General features: G+C 35.4%; 1 protein-coding gene and 1 non-coding gene across 2 annotated transcripts in view; both read right to left on the reverse strand.

Moving 5' to 3' along the window:
• Window positions 1-6,386: 6,386 nt before the first annotated feature.
• IPO7 (importin 7) overlaps window positions 6,387-21,065 on the reverse strand; it is a 48,214-nt gene continuing 33,535 nt past the window's right edge. The window contains exons 13-25 of the mRNA XM_004418419.3: window positions 20,384-20,473; window positions 19,781-19,946; window positions 19,417-19,577; window positions 18,209-18,337; window positions 16,492-16,558; window positions 16,283-16,408; window positions 15,755-15,852; window positions 13,746-13,841; window positions 12,889-13,109; window positions 12,585-12,790; window positions 11,578-11,784; window positions 9,672-9,788; window positions 6,387-8,524 (exon numbers count right to left, since the gene is read on the reverse strand). Of these exons, the coding sequence (XP_004418476.1) occupies window positions 8,427-8,524; window positions 9,672-9,788; window positions 11,578-11,784; window positions 12,585-12,790; window positions 12,889-13,109; window positions 13,746-13,841; window positions 15,755-15,852; window positions 16,283-16,408; window positions 16,492-16,558; window positions 18,209-18,337; window positions 19,417-19,577; window positions 19,781-19,946; window positions 20,384-20,473 (1,782 nt within the window). The 3' untranslated portion in view covers window positions 6,387-8,426. The remainder of the gene's footprint in view (window positions 8,525-9,671; window positions 9,789-11,577; window positions 11,785-12,584; window positions 12,791-12,888; window positions 13,110-13,745; window positions 13,842-15,754; window positions 15,853-16,282; window positions 16,409-16,491; window positions 16,559-18,208; window positions 18,338-19,416; window positions 19,578-19,780; window positions 19,947-20,383; window positions 20,474-21,065) is intronic.
• Window positions 20,028-20,209, reverse strand: LOC147916562 (small nucleolar RNA SNORA23). The gene has a single exon (XR_015552839.1). It is a non-coding gene; the product is annotated as a small nucleolar RNA SNORA23 (small nucleolar RNA).

Raw genomic sequence — 21,065 nt, forward strand, 5'->3', positions numbered from 1 at the left:
TTCTGGAGAATTGGTTCATTTTGGTAATTTGTACAATGATATAACCATTAAAGTAGTATATGTATAGAAAAAAGATACAGAGAAATGATGTATTAAACTCTTAAAAGTGTCTCTGGGAGGTGTTACAGGTAACTTTGACTTATTAAATTATTTCTGTGAAAATTTTGAATTTTTTTATCACAAATTTGTGGATTTTTTTAAATTTTTTTTTTCTTTATTTATTTATTTTTCCCCTAAAGCCCCAAGCGATAGTTGTAAGTCATAGTTGCACATTCTTCTAGTTGCTGTATGTGGGACGTGGCCTCAGCATGGCCGGAGAAGCAGTGCGTCCGTGCACGCCCGGGATCCGAACCCGGGCAGCCTGCATCGGAGCGCAAGCACTTAACCGCTAAGCCACAGGGCCGGCCCTGTGGATTTTTTTAAACACTAAATAATTTAAAACCAAACTAGTAGCTTGCTCTCCATTGGGAGCTGTGGCTGTAGATGTGTCACTTGTCTCAGAACCTGTTGCGTTATCTGTAAGGTAAAAACCACTTATTAGACAGTGTGATTGGGAGGATATATGAGAATGTAGATAAATGAATGTAGCACAGTGTCTATCAGAGATGCTTTTCAAGTGCTTAATAAATGTTAACCCATCTCTCTCCAATTCTCACTTTAGTGGTCTACAGCAGTGGTTATTAAGCACTTGGATAACTCCTTTGTGACTCAGAGGAAAGCTGTGAAAAATACACTAAAAAATTTGCAGTTTCATAGGGCACATAGACCCAGAGTTGAGTGTCGTCGGTCTGTAGACTAAACTCAGTTCAGTTAATCTCCTCTCAGCTTCCACACTGAAAGCATTAATTAGAACATACTTTTGGAAGTGTGTAGTTAGGTTACTTAAAATGTTCCTTTCCAATCTCAGATAAATAGTTCTCAGTATATACACTGCCATAAGCATGGGTAGCTGGTAATGTTTTGTTAGTGGCTGATTGCATGATTCCCTCATTTCAAGCTGGTCTATAGTAATTCCAGTATGAATGCAATTTTTCTCTTTTTACCAACTCTATCCATGGACCACCTATTAACCCCATTCGTTCCATCTCTGAAAATATCACCCAATAGTGAGCTCCAAGTTTTACCAATTGTGGTTAATGTGTTAAGTTTAATTTAGTGGCAAAAAAGAGAAAAATACACTCAATCTACAAAATGTTATAAATCTAAAACCCCTGAAGATTCCAGGTGTCTCTTTTTTGTGTGTGTGAGGAAGATCAGCCCTGCGCTAACATTGATGCCAATCCTCCTCTTTTTGCTGAGGAAGATGGCCGTGGGCTAACATTTGTGCCCATCTTCCTCTACTTTATATGGGATGCTGCCACAGCATGGCCTGACGAGTGGTGCATTGGTGCGTGTCCAGGATCCAAACCCGGGCCGCCAGCAGTGGAGCTTGCACACTTAACCGCTATGCCATGGGGCCGGCCCCCTAGGTGTCCCTTTGAAACTGGCTATCTCCACAGGATTCTAGCTATCATTCTAACTTCTAATTACATTTGCTTAAATCTAAAGTAGAGCATTCCAGACAAAAGAAAAACCAAGTTTCATTAATATACGTAGTAAGTATACAGTGTTTCAGCTGTAGAGTTAAGTAGTGGGTAGTCCAGAAATGAAACCACTGTTTTTTTTTTTTGTTTTTTTTTTGTGTATGTGAGGAAGATCAGCCCTGAGCTAACATCCATGCTAATCCTCCTCTTTTTGCTGAGGAAGACGGGCTCTGCGCTAACATCTATTGCCAACCCTCCTCCCTTTTTTCCCCCAAAGCCCCAGTAGATAGTTGTATGCCATAGTTGCACATCCTTCTAGTTGCTGTATGTGGGACGCAGCCTCAGCATGGCCGGAGAAGTGGTGCGTCAGTGCGCACCCGGGATCTGAACGCGGGCCGCCAGTAGCGGAGCGTGCGCACTTAACTGCTAAGCCACGGGGCCGGCCCGAAACCACTGTTTTTAATGTGATTTTATTTTGGGGGGCAAACATACTCTTTGAGACAAAGTGAGACCATTTTTTTATTTTTTAAGGTGAAGCTTATGTCTCTAAAGCAGTAAGATTGATACCATTTTATAGAAAAACACTAAGTGCTGTAATTTTTTGGGAAAAGACGTTTGGCTCAAATTCCTAATACTATGTATTACATTGAAAGATATAACAGAGATGCAACATTTACAGGAAAATAGAATTTTAAGGATTTTCCCCCCCAACTTTGGCACCAGCTAGGCTGTTTGATAGGGTGATGAGATTTAAAAAACAAATAAACTAGTAGCAAAACAAAATATTGGGGGAATATGATCTTGAAGACTATTTTTCCCCTAATATGGGGACAGCTGTATAACCATGAGTAATACTGTTCTTAGCTTGTATTAAATGCATAAACATTTCATATTACCCTTTAGAGAACTTGAACTAAACCAATTTGAGACTTTTAAGAAAGTTGAAAATTATTGATATTCATATAAATTGACCATTTTATTTTTTTTATTATTATTTTTTTTAAAGATTTTATTTATTTTATTTTTTCCCCCCAAAGCCCCAGTGGATAGTTGTATGTCGTAGCTGCACATCCTTCTAGTTGCTGTATGTGGGACTCGGCCTCAGGATGAACGGAGAAGCGGTGCCTTGATGTGCACCCGGGATCCGAACCCGGGCCACCCGCGCAGCGCGCGCACTTAACCACCAAGCCACAGGGCCGGCCCTAAATTGACCATTTTAAAGTGTATACTTCATCAGTAGTTTCTAGTATATTCACAAGGCTGTGAAGCTATTACCACTATGTAATCTAAAATATTTTTATCATCCCCCCCAAAAACCCTGTACGCATTAGCAGTCACCCTTCATTTCCTGCCCCCTGCCCCTGGCGACCGCCAATCTACTTTCTGTCTCTGATTTGCCAAGTCTAGACATTTCATATAAATGGAATCTTTTGCATCTGACTTCTTTCACTGTTTTCAAGGCTCATCCATGTTGTAGCATGTAACACTGCTTCATTCCTTTTTATTGCCAAATATCCGATTGTATGGATACCACATTTTGTTTATCCATTCATCAGTTGATGGCTAGTTGGGTTGTTTCCTCCTTTTGGCTATAATAATGCTAGTATGAACAACTGTGTACAAATTCTTGTATGGACGTATTTCATTTCTCTTGGATATATATATATATCTAGGAGTGGAATTGCTGGGTGACACTATTTTCAACCTTTTGAGGAACTGCCAAACTTCCTCAACAGATAAGCATTTATTTATTTACTTATTTTGCTTGAGGAAGATTGTCTCTGAGCTAACATCTCTGCCTATCTTACTCTATTTTCTATGTGGGACGCTGCCACAGCATGGCTTGATGAGTGGTGTGTAGGTCCATGACCAGGATCCAAACCTTCAAACCCTAGGCCACCAAAGCAGAGCAGGCAAACTTAACCACTACACCACCGGGTCAGCCTCTGGATAAGCATCTTATATCCTATCAGCAATGTATGAGGGTTCCAGTTTCTCCACATCCTCACCCATACTTTAATTGTCCACCTTCTTGACTATATAGACATGCTAGTAGGTGTGAAGTATCTCATTTTGACTCTGATTTGCATTTTCCTAATGACTAGTTATGTTGAACATCTTTTCCTATGGTGCTGGTCATTTGTCTTCTTTAGAGAAATGTCTACTCAGATTCTTTCCCATTTTTAAATTGGGCTGTTTTTTTATTGGGCTGAGTTCTCTGTATACTTAAGTATTTGCAAATACTTTCTCCCATTCTCTGTTTGTCTTTTCACCTTCTGCAAGGAGTCCTATGAAGCACAGTTTTAAATTTTGATGAAGTCCAAGTCATTTTTCTTTTGTTGTGTGTGCTTTGGTGTTATATCCAAGAAACCTAATTCATAGTCACAAAGATTTATGCCTATATTTTTTCCTAAGAGTTTTATAGTTTGAGATCTTACATTTAAATCTTTGAACCACATTTTTGTATATAGTGCGAGGTAAGGGTCCAACTTCATGCTTTCGCTGTCTCAGAACCATTTGTTGAAGATTATTCTTTCCTACATTGAATGGTCTTGGCACCCTTGTTGAAAATCAGTTGACCATAAATTTAAGGGTTTATTTCTGGACTCAATTTTATTCCACTGGTTAGTATAAGGTGTCTATCCTTATACTAGTACTAGTTATGATTACTAAATCATGTTTGATTTCAAGATTGTTTTGGTTATTCTGAGTCCCTTGTATTTCCATACAAATTTTAGGAGCAGTTTGTTAATTCCTGCAAAAAAGGTAGCTGGGGATTTTATAGGAATTACACTGAATCTATAGATCAGTCTGGGGAGTATTGCCATCTTCATGAAACTGTGTTCCAATTCATGAACATGAGATGACCTTCCATTTATTTAGGTCTTCTTTCAACAATACTTTGTAGTTTTCAGAGTATAAATTTTTCACTTTACTATATTGATTCTTAAGCATTCTTCATGCTATTGTAAGTGTAATTTTCTTAATTTTACTTTCATTTCATTGCTGCTGTATAGAAATACAACTGATTTTTGTGTACTGATTTTATGTCCTGCAACCTTAAAGAAGTCCTTAGCTCTGTGTGTGTGCGTGTGTGTGTATTCCTTAGGGTTTTCTGTAAGATCATGTCAAATATAGTTTCACTTCTTCCTTTCCAATCTACATGTCTTTTATTTCCTCTTCTTGCCTAATTGCCCTGGCTAGAACCTCATGTATAATGCTGAATAGAAGTAGCAACAGAGGGCATGCTTGTCTGGTTCTTGATCTTAGGCAGAAAAGTTTTTAGTCTTCCATCATTAAGTCCATTAGCTTTAGGCTTTTGGTAGATGCCTTTTTTTCAGGTTGAGTAAGTTCCTTGTATTTCTAGTTTGAGTTTATTAAAAGGATTTAAAAAGGAACTACTTTAAAAGATTCTGATAGGAAACATTTACATATAGGATTCAAATAGTCAGCGTAATTGACAAATTTCAATCTATACATGAAAGCAGAATCTATAAATATATAAAGGAATTTTATCACCTGTGCCTTAAAAAACCTGGAGGGGGGATTACTCACAAAAGAATAAAATCCCTGAATTTCTAGCTGGGTGCCCAGTTTCCCTGTAATAACCACATGCACCAAAGTGTGAAGTGTCATTGCAAGGGTGGCCAACCTCATCAAGGATAAAACCTAGAATTCACGAGGGATGCTGATAAATAGTCACAATCTTCACCAAAACTTAAATTATATAGAACTTTTTTTTTTTTTTTTTTGGTGAGGAAGATCAGCCCTGAGCTAACATCCATGGCAATCCTCCCCTTTTTGCTGAGGAAGACTGACCCTGAGCTAACATCTGTGCCGATCTTCCTCTACTTTATGTGGGACGCCGCCACAGCATGGCCTGACAAGCATTGCATTGATGCGTCCCCGGGATCCGAACCCGGGCCACCAGCAGCGGAGCGCATGCACTTAACTGCTATGCCATGGGGCCAGCCCCAGAACTGACATTTTTATAACTGATATGTTTAATGTAATTTTAGGTCATTTTATAAACTTATGGAATGCCTACTATCCTTAAGGCATTGTGCTAGATTTTCCCAAAGACATGGTTTAGTCATATTAATACAATTCTTAATGACTTTTTCTTCATGCTTGCTTCAGGGGCTACATCAGGGGCTGAATAGCAGCATATAGTCATAGGGCTGTGGTTTGGCCAACCCTGCTCTATGCTTTGGTCTCTTCCAGAGCTGAGCAGAGCAGTCATTATCTTGATAAAGAGTGTAGATTAGTAATCACCATTTTATTACCTGCAGAGAAACAGATTAACTTCCTTTATTTAATACTGATAAATGATTTTTTAAAGAAGATGGATTAAGTTTACAAAAAAATCAAGATTTTACGCTGTCAGCCATTAAAAAAGACAAATACTGAAACTCAAACAAAATCAGAATTAACTTTTATAAATTAAAAAATAAGTTATAGGTCAATGAAACTGTGGGAAAAGCTGTATATTAAATAAATAAAACCTATATGCAATTAATTACAAGTTTGTAAATACTCTCAAAAAGTTATCCAAATGTACTTCCTACAGCCTTATCTAGAAACACTGACACACATCAAGATCCATAACCTGTTAAGAAACTATAATTTGATGTTAAATTTAAGGAAATACTGAAAATAATTGAGGTATATATTTGATGCATTAGAAACTACCATTTGAACACTAATATTAAATACAGTTTAATTTTAAGATCTTTAATTTTCGTTAAAATCCATAAATGGAGATTACTTTGGATTGTATGACAGGAGACAATAAACTTGTTCTCAAAGACATGCCAATACATTTTCTTGAAATAAAACCTCAGCAAACGAGAATTTTCATACTGTGCATGGGAATAACTAAACCTTTATTAGATATGGTTTTCCAATAACAATGTGAAAATTGGAATTATCAATTCAAAGAGCAGTGAAGTCTGAAATTTAAAAAAGACTAGGTATTAGGGGATAAAAGGTAAAGGAAGACGAAAATGTTTAATACTATTCAATATCTCCCCTCTGTACACAATGTTGCATATATACAACTACTCCATTTTAATTTTACTGATTTTATATAATAGTGAAATCCCCTTAAGCAACCTAGGGTATACAGATGGTGTCCAACTTGGAGGAAAGAAAGTAGAAACACACTTGATTAACAATTTTCACCCACACATTTTAGACATTTTTTTTTTCTTTTTTTGCCAAGATTTTCATAGTAAATTCATAAATATAGGAAATACTTTTCACTCCTTCAGTGTTAAAATAGAAAACCAAACACTGCCAACAGTAGTGGCTTAATTATTGGCATACAAGAAAAACACAACACCAATGGGTTTTCTTCATTATGCATTTTAAATATCAATATGTGCATTTGTTTCATTTTTACAGTTATAAATTTTCTAGTCTGTTATAGACAACAGCATTTACTAGTTTTTACTCCATTGAGATGTTGCTTTCAATTTGAAATTTGTGTGTATACATGTATATTAAAAAAAAAACCCCGAAGTATGACTCATCTGACAGATGTTTAAGATCAATAAAGACTTATTTTTGAACATGCTGTTAGGAGAGAGGGAAGTAAGCCACCCTCTCTACATTGTATTGTTGCTGGCTTGTTTTTACAGTGGTATCAATAGTGGTTTTTGGAGGGAACCATGTACCTTCAGCCTATCTAGTTAAGATCAGATACCACAATCAATATGAGGGGTAGGAGACAGATGGGGAAAAGGGGGGGTGAGCAGGTGTCAAATTTTAAAGGTGTGCACTTTGCACTCTTTCTAGGTACAGGATAAAAACAGGCCAATGAGGAAAAAAATTTATAATTAGGAAAAAACTGCAATCAAATCAAGACATAATAGCCGAATTAAGTTCTTTTAATAGATTGCATATATAGATGTTTAGCCATACTCTTTGATCAACTCTTTAAGAGTAGAACTTTATATCCAATTTACATGCTTCAAATATCACCTTTCTTATTTGTTACAGTAAAGTCTTGTATCCAAATATCCATCCACTTGTACACTGAGAGCTTTAAGAAAAAACAGGACAGAGGGAGTTGCCATTTTTTAGCAGCAATGAAATATCACTAACCCCTTTTAACATACCGAATTCAAGTCACTGTCAGAGGTGAGTGCACCACAAAGTCATCAGGTACAAAATTGCTAGTTCATTTTTAAATTAATAACTTGAAATTACCCTTGCCCCCCCACCCCATTACATCCCTTCTTTTTATAAACAGCAAACATTTTGCTATTTTATACATAGGCTAGCAGGCTTGTTTCAATATGAAAGTGCTAATTCATTTACAGATTTTTTTTTTAATCAGTTATGTAGTGCTACAATAAATGTCCAATAATCTACATAGGAACAATCTTTGATGAATGAAAATGATGAAGATTGAATAAGGCTATCGATTACCTTATCTTATTTACATATAAAGAACAGATACCCAATGGTGAGGAAGAGACAGAAATTGGACAAATACTCATAGGTGTAAAAATTACATCTACCTTTGAGCTTATACTGTAAATGAGACGTTTTAAATACTCCTGTAGCCCATGCCTATTTTTTCCTCAGAAAAAGAAAAGCTGCCTTCATGACATCCCCTCTTGTTTCAATTTCCACAGTGTCACTTGAACTTTCAGTCAGAATCTTACTTTCTTCAAAAAAATAAAGAAAATACCCCCCCCCAGAACCCCTCCCCACCAAATCCCTCTGGTTTCTTCTTCAGTGCCAAGTTCATGATCAGGTCCCACCTCCTGGGTTTTTTTGTCCATCTATTGATCAATTAGTTTAGAGTAGATAACATGAACCAGTTCTGGAACCGCTACTAGGAGGAACACAAGCTCTTCACTACAATCACACAGCAGGAAAGAAAGTGATAACTCAATTCATCCCTGGTGCCGGGCCTCCAAAATTGAAAGAACTTGGCACAACTGGAGCACTGAATTTGTATCCTCCATGCTTCTCAATCATTTTGGATTCTAGAAGACAAATAAGTGAAAGTTTAAAAGAGCATTCAATCATCTTACTACTTTGGAAAACAGAAGGAATTGACAGACATTAACAACAGCTTAACTACTACATTAGCCAGGAAGTTCCAAAGTTGGTCTCTGTTCTCCCTCCAAATGTATAGGAGCAAGAGGAGAGTATATTATGTAGAGAAAATAAACTCTTGTATGCTGTAGACTTCTTAGCCAACTTTCACTTCCCATTGTTAAAAAAAAATCTTTAAATACCCAATTTTGAGTCAAATCCTGAAATCAGTAGGATCCAATCTCCAAAGGGAATAACAGCAATGAATCTAATGCAGGCAAATCCGAATATAAAATACTTTAGAAAGCCGTGCCTTTATAAAGAGAACCCACCCTTCTTTGAATATAAAACTAGTTTGACTAATAGTATTAAGACCTACAGAAAACTGTTAGGCTGTGTGACCTTTTTTGAAATGTATACTGAAATGTTTAAAGATGAAAATACATGATGATGTCTGGAATCTTCTTTAATATAAGAAAAAGAATAGTTTTCACAACTTTTAAAAATTTTACACTTTTTTTTTTTTGGTGAGGAAGATCAGCCCTGAGCTAACATCCATGCTAATCCTCCTCTTTTTGCTGAGGAAGACCGGCTCTTGAGCTAACATCTATTGCCAATCCTCCTCCTCTTTATTCCCCAAAGCCCCAGTAAATAGTTGTATGTCATAGCTGCACATCCTTCTAGTTGCTGTATGTGGGCAGCAGCCTCAGCATGGCCGGACAAGTGGTGTGTCGGTGCGCGCCTGGGATCTGAACCTGGGCCGCCAGTAGCGGAGCGTGCGCACTTAACCGCTAAGCCACAGGGCCGGCCCGAAAAATTTTACACTTTTAATAGAATTTTCTATTAAGCCATCACCATGAGCTTGAGCAACCTTTTTAAAGCTACTGCACATTGAAAGTAGTCTTCAACCACACTTAAAATCAGTAACTGTAGTCAAAACCAAAATTCATTTCTTCATTTGATCCCTTCAGATTAGAGTGAATTCCTATCACCTGCAACAACTGTAGCTTTTATGTAATTTTAAATCATTTAATATAAAATTTTAAAGCTGTATCAAGTCATTAATTAAAGAGGGGTTGTGGCCAATTAACATACCATGGGCTGCTCTTCTTTGATCAGCCAGAGTTGCTATATCCTGTAACTGTTTTCTTTGTTCTTCATTAAGACCATGAGTCAGAGCCTGATACCACACAGGATTACGATTTTGTATAGCTATCAAAAAGAAAACAAGGGAAAAAAGGGCAATAGTAAGAGAGGCCTGGTAGTTCCTTTCTATTGTTTCCTCTACGCCACCTCCAGTACTGAAATTCTGATCTATTTTTATATTCTCCCAATAATCATCTAAATTACTTGTGAAACAAAAGATATAGGGGGGAAAATTCCAGTTTAGCTTTATGCCTCAAAAAAATCTAATCATTCTCATAATATATCTCTAACAAATAAGGATTCAGAGCCTAAACCAGTTCTAGGTAACAAACTAGGGAAACTTGTGAAATAAAATCAACCCAATTCCCTTAAAAGATTCAGAGTTAAAGCAACTTGAAAATGATCAAGGGTACTTTGATTAGAATTCTCAAATCCCTAAATTAAAAAAAAAAAATCAGAAGCATTAAATAGATGCAAGAGAGGGGTGAATGATAAAAAATAAATCCTTTATTTTTTTCTGCATTGCCTATTCAAAAACCTTTCTTAAATACATCTACTGTCTTTCCATAGAAAGGCTGCTCTGAAAAAATTTAAATGCTCACACATTTTTATATTATAGCCTAAATAATGGTCAAACTCAATCTGTGACAAAGGGAGAAGAAATCTTCCCAGAATGTCACAAGACGAGGTGTTAAAATTTCATACTGTTTCATGAAAACATGCACTGGATAAGCTGATATATAATGTAGCAAGTCTGACCATGCACTTCCCTATTTCAATTAAGTAGCTATACAAAGGAGGGTGTGTGTGGTGAGTGAGAGAGAGAGAAAAAAAAAGTTCTCTATAAAGGCTTTCCCCAAAAGAAAATTTTTTAGAGTAATTCCAAGAATGAAAACTGATTTCCTCATGTACTAGGTGCCAGGTATTTTGTGGGGGAAATCTGACATTCAAGCACATGATTTTCTATTTCTACCTCATTGCATTGACTGTCCATGGGCCCTCTATTATAAACTATCCTTTATGGATTAACGTATATTTAAGTCTATAAAATACAGTCACAGACAAAAGCAAGTCAGTAGTTCTTGGCACCTCAATCAATTCTTGCTACCTGTCATGTACCTCAGAAACCATTCCTTTGTGTTTCTGCAACCCTGCGTCAAAACTGCTTTGTCAGTGTGCCTTGGTTATCAGAGAATTTATTCTACATCAAAGTTCCTAATGCAAAGGAATGATAAATAGTCAGCATAATACAAATATAGTGCCAGTTTTAATTTCTGGCTGGATGGTGGAACACAGATGTTATATTTTGTTGAAATGCAAGTAAAGGATGGTAAAAAACAAACTGGCACCTAGTATTCGGTAGCCACACACACTGTGACAAAGGAAAAAAGAAAAGGGATTCCAAGACCATTAATGTTATAAATGGTCAAATTCTCACACAGGTAAGTGTGGGTTCGGCTGGAGGAAAAAAAAGATATACAAATACATAAACACTCAAAAACAGATAGGAGTGGATACTTCTGGGGAAAGCTAAGAGGTTAGAATGCAGCAGTGGGAAAGAAGTACTGTCACTGTATAAACTTTTTGAACTACACTATTTTCCTATAATGTGCATGTTTCAAATTTACAACCTAAATAAAAGTAAAACAACTGGATGAGGAAAATACTCTGAAACTCTATGGCAACAGTAAAAATAACTTTGGTTACTTTGCCTAACAATCCTAAATCATATTCTAGTTTGGGTTTGATATACTCAAAATCCCTTCTTCAACGGGCAGACACAAACAAGAACAGATTGGTTCAGGGAAATGGATTACATAGAGCTATCTGAATTACATATAACAAGTTGACTTACTTTGAAATATAGCTTTAAATATCTGGTACTCATCAACAGGATTATCTTCATCATCAATGATTGTAGAATAGCCTTCCAGAGCAGTCTCCTCAGCATCATCTTCTTCCCAATCTTCATCATCTCCATCTTCACCTGCTTGCTTAGCCAGAATCTCCAAATATTCTTGCCCATCTTCATCAATATCATCTTCATCACTCCCCAGTTCCTCTGCCAAGTCATAAAATAGGTGCTTTTGTTAACAGTGAAATATTGTTACTCAACAAACTGACAGTGATTACTGCCAGTAAATTACAAATCACAAGTGAATAAATTCAAGGAAAAGTTCCAGGAATTGGTGTTTAAATACATATTCAGCAATAAATAGAAAAAAAATTCTCATAGAAATCCAAGAAACCCAGCAATGATGGTTAATACTAGAGGTTTGAAAAAAGATGGCATAATATGAGATTTAGCACTTGTGCTCTGGGCCTTATGGTAGGTATATACCAAACCAAATACCAATAGTAAAGTAACATAGTTCATGTTATCCACAGATCACTTTTGGTGAGATTTTTTTTTTTTTAAAGGCTGGCTAAGTTAATAAATGATAAAAGACAAAAATGGCAATAGCTATCTAATTTTGGAACAATTACAATAATTTCTCTTAACCAACATTCTATCAATTTATACTCTTGTTGTCTCTAGAGTCTTATGGATGAAATGTATTAGCCCACATTTAATTAATTTTATAGTGCAGGTATACTTAGGTTTTAGCACTAATAGATGATAGATATTTGCCAACACTAAAAACCATAAATAACTAGAACTGCTTTACATGTTGGAGATATAGCTGAAGATATGCCTTACACTCTAGTGGGAAGATAAGATCATCTTTCTGTGAATGAATGAACATGAGAGCATTTGGCTATGATCCCATGTCTTTAGGAGAATGGCTAAAAAAACAAGTCACATCAAGTGATATTTCTAACTAGGTAAAAGTTTGGCATCCTCCATCACAAATCCCTTACCTGTTTCATCATCATCTTCAGCTTCATCATCGTCATCACTGTCATTCTCGTGTTCTGCATGGCAGGCATATGCTCTTTTTAATCCATTAAATAAGAGGATAAAAGCTGGCAAAATCTGTCCAGAAACCTGATTTAACACTTGTGGTATTTGTTCCATATCAATAAGAGCACATAAGCCCAGAACACACATCTTTCTATCATGAAGCCTAAAAAATAAAATAAAGATTTTCTTCTTTTTCTTTTTTTTAATAAGCAGAGTTCCTCACAAAGTTAAATAAACAAAGATCCAATATATGTCACTTACCCCAAGAAACAATCAACATCATTAAGCCACTGTGTAATAAAATGATTTGTAACTGGTTCTACATTATTAGGGAAGCGAAGATTTTCTAAGGTGTTGAGAAGCAGGTGTGGATTATAATACAAAGCTGCAATGGCAACTTGCAGGCACATTGTTCGAAGTTCACTTGTCTTCACTTCTCTTGTCAGTCTCTCTAAAGCTGCTTCCACAAATAAGGGAATGCACTGTAAAGAAAGATAGCAAAATATTCCAAAACTGTAAATAATAGCAGTCTAACTATCCTACCCATGATCCAATAGTTTTTATTGTTGAGGCATTTCACTTGGGAAATCTCATTTTGAGAAAGGCAGGTCTTCACTGAGATATTAGAATCTCACCACAATAGCAACCATAGATTCACAATATTACTATCGACTAACCTTATCATGGTAATCATTTCGCAATATATACATGTATCAACTCATATTGGACACAAACTTATACAATGTTATATTTCAGTTATATCTCAATAAAGCTGGAAAAAAAAATCCTATTGAAACTGACCATGAAAATTTAATGACTAAATCTATCTTACTGCAAAGTGATCATGTGGCAAGCAATACTCTCACAACATACTATAAAAATATCTTAAGTCAAAACTTACCTTGCGTGATAAGTAGCCATAAAACTTGTCATTCATATTTGCATACACAATAAACATATAATTATTATTATATTGGTAATTAAAAAATGTTATTTAGGTGTCATAATAAACAATAATGTACAGAATACATAACAAATGACCAACAAGAAAAAAGTGGAGGGAAAGATGCCCTCTCTGAAGCCTCATATACAAATCATTAATAGTCAGCCTCACTGACCTGGTCAATGCCACGCCCTTTGCACTGTAGAATGATGACCTCTAACAATTTTGCTGCATGACACTCTGCATCTTCTCCTGCAACTCCTGTAAGAACCTGATCAACACAGAATATAAATTGTAACAATGCACCACGAAACCTTTAAATCAGAATTTCCAACACAGAATATAAATTGTAACAATGCACCACGAAACCTTTAAATCAGAATTTCCATCCCGTGTCTACAGTCTCTGGAGTACTTAAGATATTCTTATGAGGGCCGGCCCCGTGGCTTAGTGGTTAAGTGCGCGCGCTCTGCTGCTGGCGGCCTGGGTTCGGATCCCGGGCGCGCACCAACGTGCTGCTTCTACAGCCATGCTGAGGCCGCGTCCCACGTACAGCGACTAGAAGGATGTGCAGCTATCGCATACAACTATCTACTGGGGCTTTGGGGGAAAAAATAAATAAATAAAATTATATATATAAAAAAAGATATTCTTATGAATATGAATGATTGCAATACTCACTGTACATACTATAGTATAAAGCACCTGTGAGGATTTAGGGTGGTTCATCTATCTGTCATATTCCAGCAATCTGGCATCTTGGTCGATATAATCAAAGCACTTCCCCTGTAGTGCCATTCTGGACTTTAGCATGTTGACAACCACTACCTTCGCATACAAATGTGGTAGCTAAAGCACCTTACCTTTCTTAGGCTCTTATGTAAAGAACTACAAAGAATTAAGCTGATTATTGCTAGGAAAACCTTTTCTATACACAAGTCTCATAAAATAAGAAATACTGACATTGGAGAGGAAAAGGAAGGAAGAGGCAGCCTGTTGATGGTAAATCTTGTCCCCAGACAATAAAAAACATGACCTGCTATGCTAGTTAGCATTAGAGGACTGTAAGTGTTAAGGGTAAGTGTTCTGGAATAGGAAAGCAGATGGTATAGATATCTCTGTTTCCAGAGTATTAAACAATATAATTGGCAATAAATAATGAGTAACATAACTAAATGGTTATGTTGTGACTAAGTGTTCAGAAAGGAAAGATATCAGTGAGAACAAGCACATCTAAAAATTTCATGGAGCAAAAGCATTTTTTAAATGCCTAATGTTAAACAGCCTGCGCCTCTTAATAAACGCTGCTAGAAATTCAAATGCTGCCAATTACATTGACTTTGATAACGAAGGACCCCAATTCAACTATTTTATCCCCTACCTCTTGTTTAAGAAAAGCATTTTTTTTAAAGTAGCATTCACCATAAATTTATCTTATGATTTTCTAAGAAATGGTACAGTACTTTTGACTTTTTCTTTTTTTGGTAGGGAAAGATTTGCCCTGAGCTAACATCTGTTGCCAATCTTCCTTTTTTTCCCCACTCCCCAAAGCCCCAGTGAATGGCTGTATATCCTAGTTGTAAGTCCTTCTGTGTAAGTCCTTCTAGTTCTTCTATGTGACCCGCTGCCACAGCGCACAGCAACTGACAGATAGGTGGTGTGGTTCCGCAACCAGGAAATGAACCCAGGCTGCCAAAGTGGTGAGAGCACGGAACTTTAACCACTAGGCCATCAGGGCTAGCTCTTGACTTGTTTTTTTAAATGAACCCTCAGATTTTACAATCTTGCTATTTACTAAAAAATTACTGTATAGCCTCCATAAACCCACAGCCTCCAAAGATTTTCTTTATAAGACATCTCTAACCATCCTAAACCTTTCAAAAATCTCTCAAATAAATTCTTGATTTCTTCCTTCTTTCTGTTCAAAGCCTAGCAAATAACTAGGCTAAGGCAAGCTCCAGGCACCCTAAAAATGAAAAACATCAATTAAATGTCAGAGGGCAAATACCTGCCAAAGCCATTAATTACTATGGCATCTAGGAATCAGTATATAGAATAGATAGAATCTTATTCTGTCAGACCCATAGAGTAATATGTTCGCCATAATGCAATATTCACAATTTCATACATTTTATAGCACCAGCGTTATGACATATGTTCTTATATTAACTAAAAATGACCTACCTTTTTGCACATACTGTATATCATTTCAAGATACTTGGTATCAGACAGAAGTGTGTCTGTATCAACTGTTACATAATTATGAAGCAGAGGCATCATATCTGTATTAATAAAAACCATCAGTTAAATTAATATAAATGCTTATTTTCTGAAAAATCTTAGAAAAAGAAACAAAATCTGAGATTTTGTCCCCAACATTAACTTTTAATTAAAGTATATTCATTTATAATTAAATGTAGAAATGAACCTATTATTAAAGTGAATTCCTTTATATTTAGTAGTTAAACACAAAGATTATACAAAGAAGACACGGGGCAGGAGAGTAAGAATATGTGTTAAAGAAAAAAATGTAAAGTGATAACTAAACCAAAATATATAACAGATATCAATGCTATGGGTCATCCTTGAGCATTAACTGCTACTGATAACTTATCCAAACAATGAAGCACTTACAATATTCAAAAGTCTATGTTCAAGTGATATATTAAAAATGAATCAAAATGGGGGAAAATCTATGCTGACTTGATTTACCTGTAAAGTAATCAAAGCCATCTTGCTGGAAAACTTCAAATACCAGAGGTAGTAGCTGCCACATCTGCGGAGACACCTGTTGACATGTCAAACTATGTGCTAAAGAGAAGATCTCCTCATAGAATTCTAAAAGAGAATACTGAGTCATTAGGACAATGCTTGCTGATGTGAAACAGCAGTAAATTCTTAGCACAATCAGAGGTATATACCTAAGACATGCTGTTGTAAAACAGTTCCAATGACCTGTAAGCAGATTCCCTCAAGCTGCTGGGTTATCTAAAAGAGAAAAAAGGATATGGAATTGCAGCACACTGAATGAATTATTAAATAATGTATAATGTAATCCACTGCATTTAAATATAAAGTCAATATTAAGAAATCATTTTAAGTCTGTTTTGAAATGACTCATATTATGAAATTGTAAATCAATCTGGGATTGAAATTTAATGAGATACCATTACAATGAGACAAACACCAAGGAATAACATGCACAGTTTACCTAAAAAGGAAAGGAAAAAATAATATCTTGGAAAAATGCAAATAATTATAAAAATAAAGGAGCCACAATCATTCTGCAGACGATAGATCTTTTTGTGTGTAAATATAGATTAATTCAGCCTAGGTGTCATTGAAAAGTCACTGTCAATGGCATACAGAAAAATTGTTTGAAAGAAGGCATTATTCCCACCACTCCCAATAATTCTTACACTCCCAATAATTCTTAAGTCACCTCCATTTATGTAATTATATTAGCTATAGTGAACACCAGGTCCCCAAGTCCTACAAGACAGACAGAAAATACAAATTCCTCTTTAATTGTCAGTATGGTACTCAATTGGATCCCAAATCCCGAGAGCCACTGAAATGTTTTAAAAGGGGGGAGGAGGAATAAGATAAAATTTACTAATCAGATATAAAAGCAGGACATCCATTTCAAATACATATATTTAATATATTTTCAACTCTTCAAATATAGTAAACGACTGATTTGTTGACCATAATTAGCTACAGGATTCCTCATAGCTTCTGCCTATCTCCAATTATAATCTAGAATACAAAAATAGTTTACTGAAAATCTCATGTTGCAAAAGGCAATTTGTAGATAACTTGAAAACATATGATTTATAAATATAAATATCTGCATTAGAATTATAAACACCAAGTTCAGGACATCGGTTACTTCTAAGGGAAGGAAGTAGGGAAATGAGATTAGGAAGTGGTACCCCGAGGGCTTCAATTACATCTATCTGAAATTGTTCTTCTTACCGGAAATAAAGTCTAAAGGATATATTGTAAAATGTTAAAACCTAATAAATTTAGGTGATGGTTAAGGGGTACTGGTTACAGTTTTCTCTGTTCTTTACTCTTTTCTGTATGTTTTAAATAATTCCATTTTTAAAAATTCATGATTACAATTCTCGTACCTTTCCAAAAGGCAACAACAGTAAAAGAAGAAAACTAGGAAGATGGTGGTGATGGTTGCACAATGTGAATGTGCTTAATATCACTGAAGTGAACACTTAAAAATGGTTAAGATGGTAAATTATGTTATGTGTATTTTACCATAATTAAAAAAATTTTTTTATTAAAAAAGAAAACTAGGAAGAATATGTTTTCCTAGGAATCACCACACTTTTTGGATATGGGAAAGGTAACCTAAGAGGGAGCCAAATCCTTAGCCTTGAGGTAAAGACATGGTAAGACAAATACATCCTTCCTATTCCTTCTAATACTAAGGAACCTACAATATTTATAAGGTACCAACCTTATCCTTACAAAAGGGAGCTAATTAAAAGATGGCAAAATCAAGGTGTGTGAAAAGATGACCAGAGAATTATAAAAGTCAGAGCCAAAAAGCACAGAACAGTTGATGAAGAATGGCTTGAAATTTCCTAAAATGTTTACCACACTGGATCATTTTCTTACCTCTTTATGATCTTCAACTACACTAAGAAGTGTGTCAATAGTATTGAGGATTCCCATAGCAGTAACTGCTTTGTCATCACTTCCTTCTTCATCTGGCCCAGTCTGGATTACTTGATTAAATGTCATTGCCTAGATTCAAGACAATATAATTTAAGTCTGCCATTTGGTTAAAACTTTTAATTTTTAAAATGTTCTCATTGGCATAGCACAACTGATCAGTGTCTCCAAATTGATTAATAATAGTTAAGAGCTTGGGTTCTATAATCAAATGGTACTATTCTGCCACTTACTAAGTGACCTTCAATAAGCTACCTGACCTGTTTTCTGACATCTCATCTGGGAACTTCATAGAGATAATGTGAGGATTAAATGAGGCAAGGCATAGAAAGTACTTAATATATTAGTCATCAAGGTTATTTTTTGTTGTAAAATTCAATCGTTTTGAAACAAACTTCCGAGAAGTAAAGGAAGGACTCATGACTAATAATCAGCTTAATATATTATAAATACAATATACATACTTAGTGAATGCTATTGTATTTATTCAAATGTCCTTATCCATTTCAAAATCAGCTGTTAAGAATATGCTTTTTTCACAAACCTCTTTGCCTTTGCTTAAATCTACAATACCAAGAGTTAGATTCTTGAAACCTCAATACTTAGGAGGAATATAAGCAGCATCAAAGAAATTATTGTATAGGGAATATGGATGGATAATTGTTGGGTACATCTTCATACTTTCTATTACCCTTAAATAATTTACATTGTTAATTCTCAGAAGTTTGGGGCTATGTACAGTAAACAGGTCAACTATAAAATAATTACTATTTATACAAATTTCATTTAAAAAATCTATTTATAACTATTATTGCTACTTCTTCTTTAGGTTGGTCAACAGTATTCCAGGCAACCACACAAACAAAGCAGTCATGATACAACATAAGGTAGTAGCTAAGAACATGCATTGTGGACCATACAGCTCAGGTATGAATCCCAGCCCCCCTCCTTCTAGCTTGGGCAAGTTATTTTAACCTTTTTAAACCTCACATTTTCTGAGTATAGAAATATTCCTCACATAGGATTGTGTGAAAATTAAATGAGTTAAATATATATCAAGGGCTTACAACAGTACCTGGCATACAGTAAGCTCTGTGAAAATACTTGCTATAAGGCAAGTAACGCATAAATGATTGGTTCAAATAACATACCAAATGTTGTGTCATTTCTACGGCAATAGGAGTAACTTCTTCACTATACTCGCAGATCATTTTCTGAATTACATTGGTAAGATCATCATTTTCTGTTTCTCTTATAATGTGAAGAAGAGCTTGCATTACAGGTCTGATGAATGGTGTAATGTATTCTTTAGCTGTAAGAGAAAAAGAGAAAAAAAAAATTTGGCCAAAAGAGCTGTAACTCCTTAAAACCTGATACAACATATGCCAAGGAGTAAAAAGTAAAAAAGAGACATTTTCACATAAAAAGGAAGATAATGTATCAAGTTTCTAAGATTATGCCATATACAATTATGTGAAAACACACTGCACTATTTTTGAGACATAAATCCTTTACCTTTTTCTTGATTGCTGATCAACACTTGAAGTGCAATGGCAGCTTCCACTTTCACAGGCATTTCCCTATCATCAATCAGACACCTTCGTGTCAGCTCTAAGGCCGTTTGCAGGTTCTGGTCACTTTTGAACTTCACTTCACAAAAATAGTGAAGGACCCAGCAAGCCTTTTTAAAAAAACACAGTGAGTTATTATAGATGTCTTACATTAAATTCCCCCAAGCTACAGTATCTCTATTCCCAAAGTTCTGTGTGTGGGAATTTGGAGGCTGGCCAGTGGTAGATATGTCCAGAGACAACACTAGACCAGTACTATGATCCCAACTTACTCTTTGGCTGCATGATGTTTGTGTGGATAGCAAGATCTGAATGCAAAACACAGACAGACACTGCTATCAGACACAGATGGAAACTATGCACACATTACAGCAGCCATTTAAAGATTTACATGAAACAGAAGTCTAAAATGGAATCAAGTGAACATCTACAGTTTTCAGTAAACATTTTTAAAGTGAACATTCAAAAGTTTCCATGTAAAAGTCCACATAAGCAGTCATTCATTACACGACATAAATATACAAATTAATACAGCTTCAAAACATACCCTCGCTCTCATGTAGCCTAGTTCACTGCTGAAGAGAGGGAATACATGATTCTGCAACATGTATTCCATCTGATCTTTGTAGATCTTTTTCTGTAAATATAAACAACAATTATTTTTTAAAGAGTTCCAAATATAATCATCTCAAATGCCAAACAGATATGCCAGTGTTAAAAATGACCACTGTTGTCAAAACATATTTATTCTGGTTCTTTGAATCTACATCCAGTTTTCTAATTCTCAAACTTTACCATCATAAAAAACTTAATACATTTTTTTTAAATCTTTTTACACTCTTTAGAAAGTAATTATACCAAATGTTAACAGCAATGGTGTCTGAGTAATGGAAGTGTGGTTAATTTTACTCCTTACCTTATAAAACTTTTATAATAAAAAAAAAAATCTCTGGAAAGGTTCTAAATGAACATAACATAGTTTGAGAAACACCCTGCTTTCAAGGTAATAATCTGGATGTCTAAAGAGATACTCTCATGAATCTTAGAGTATTTTCTAAATGATAACAAGCTTTTAAGAAGAGTTCCTTGAAGAGGATATTAAATCAACATTAAAAACTGATAAAAAAAACTAAGAAGACTAATGAGACCTAAGAACTAAATGCAGTGAGGGATCCTGGACTGGATCATGGGCCAGAAAAAAGGATATTAGTGGAAAATTTTGTAAACTG

This window comes from Ceratotherium simum, chromosome 7 (assembly GCF_057802395.1).
Source record: "Ceratotherium simum simum isolate JZ-2026a chromosome 7, ASM5780239v1, whole genome shotgun sequence".
NCBI classification, from domain to species: Eukaryota; Metazoa; Chordata; class Mammalia; order Perissodactyla; family Rhinocerotidae; genus Ceratotherium; species Ceratotherium simum.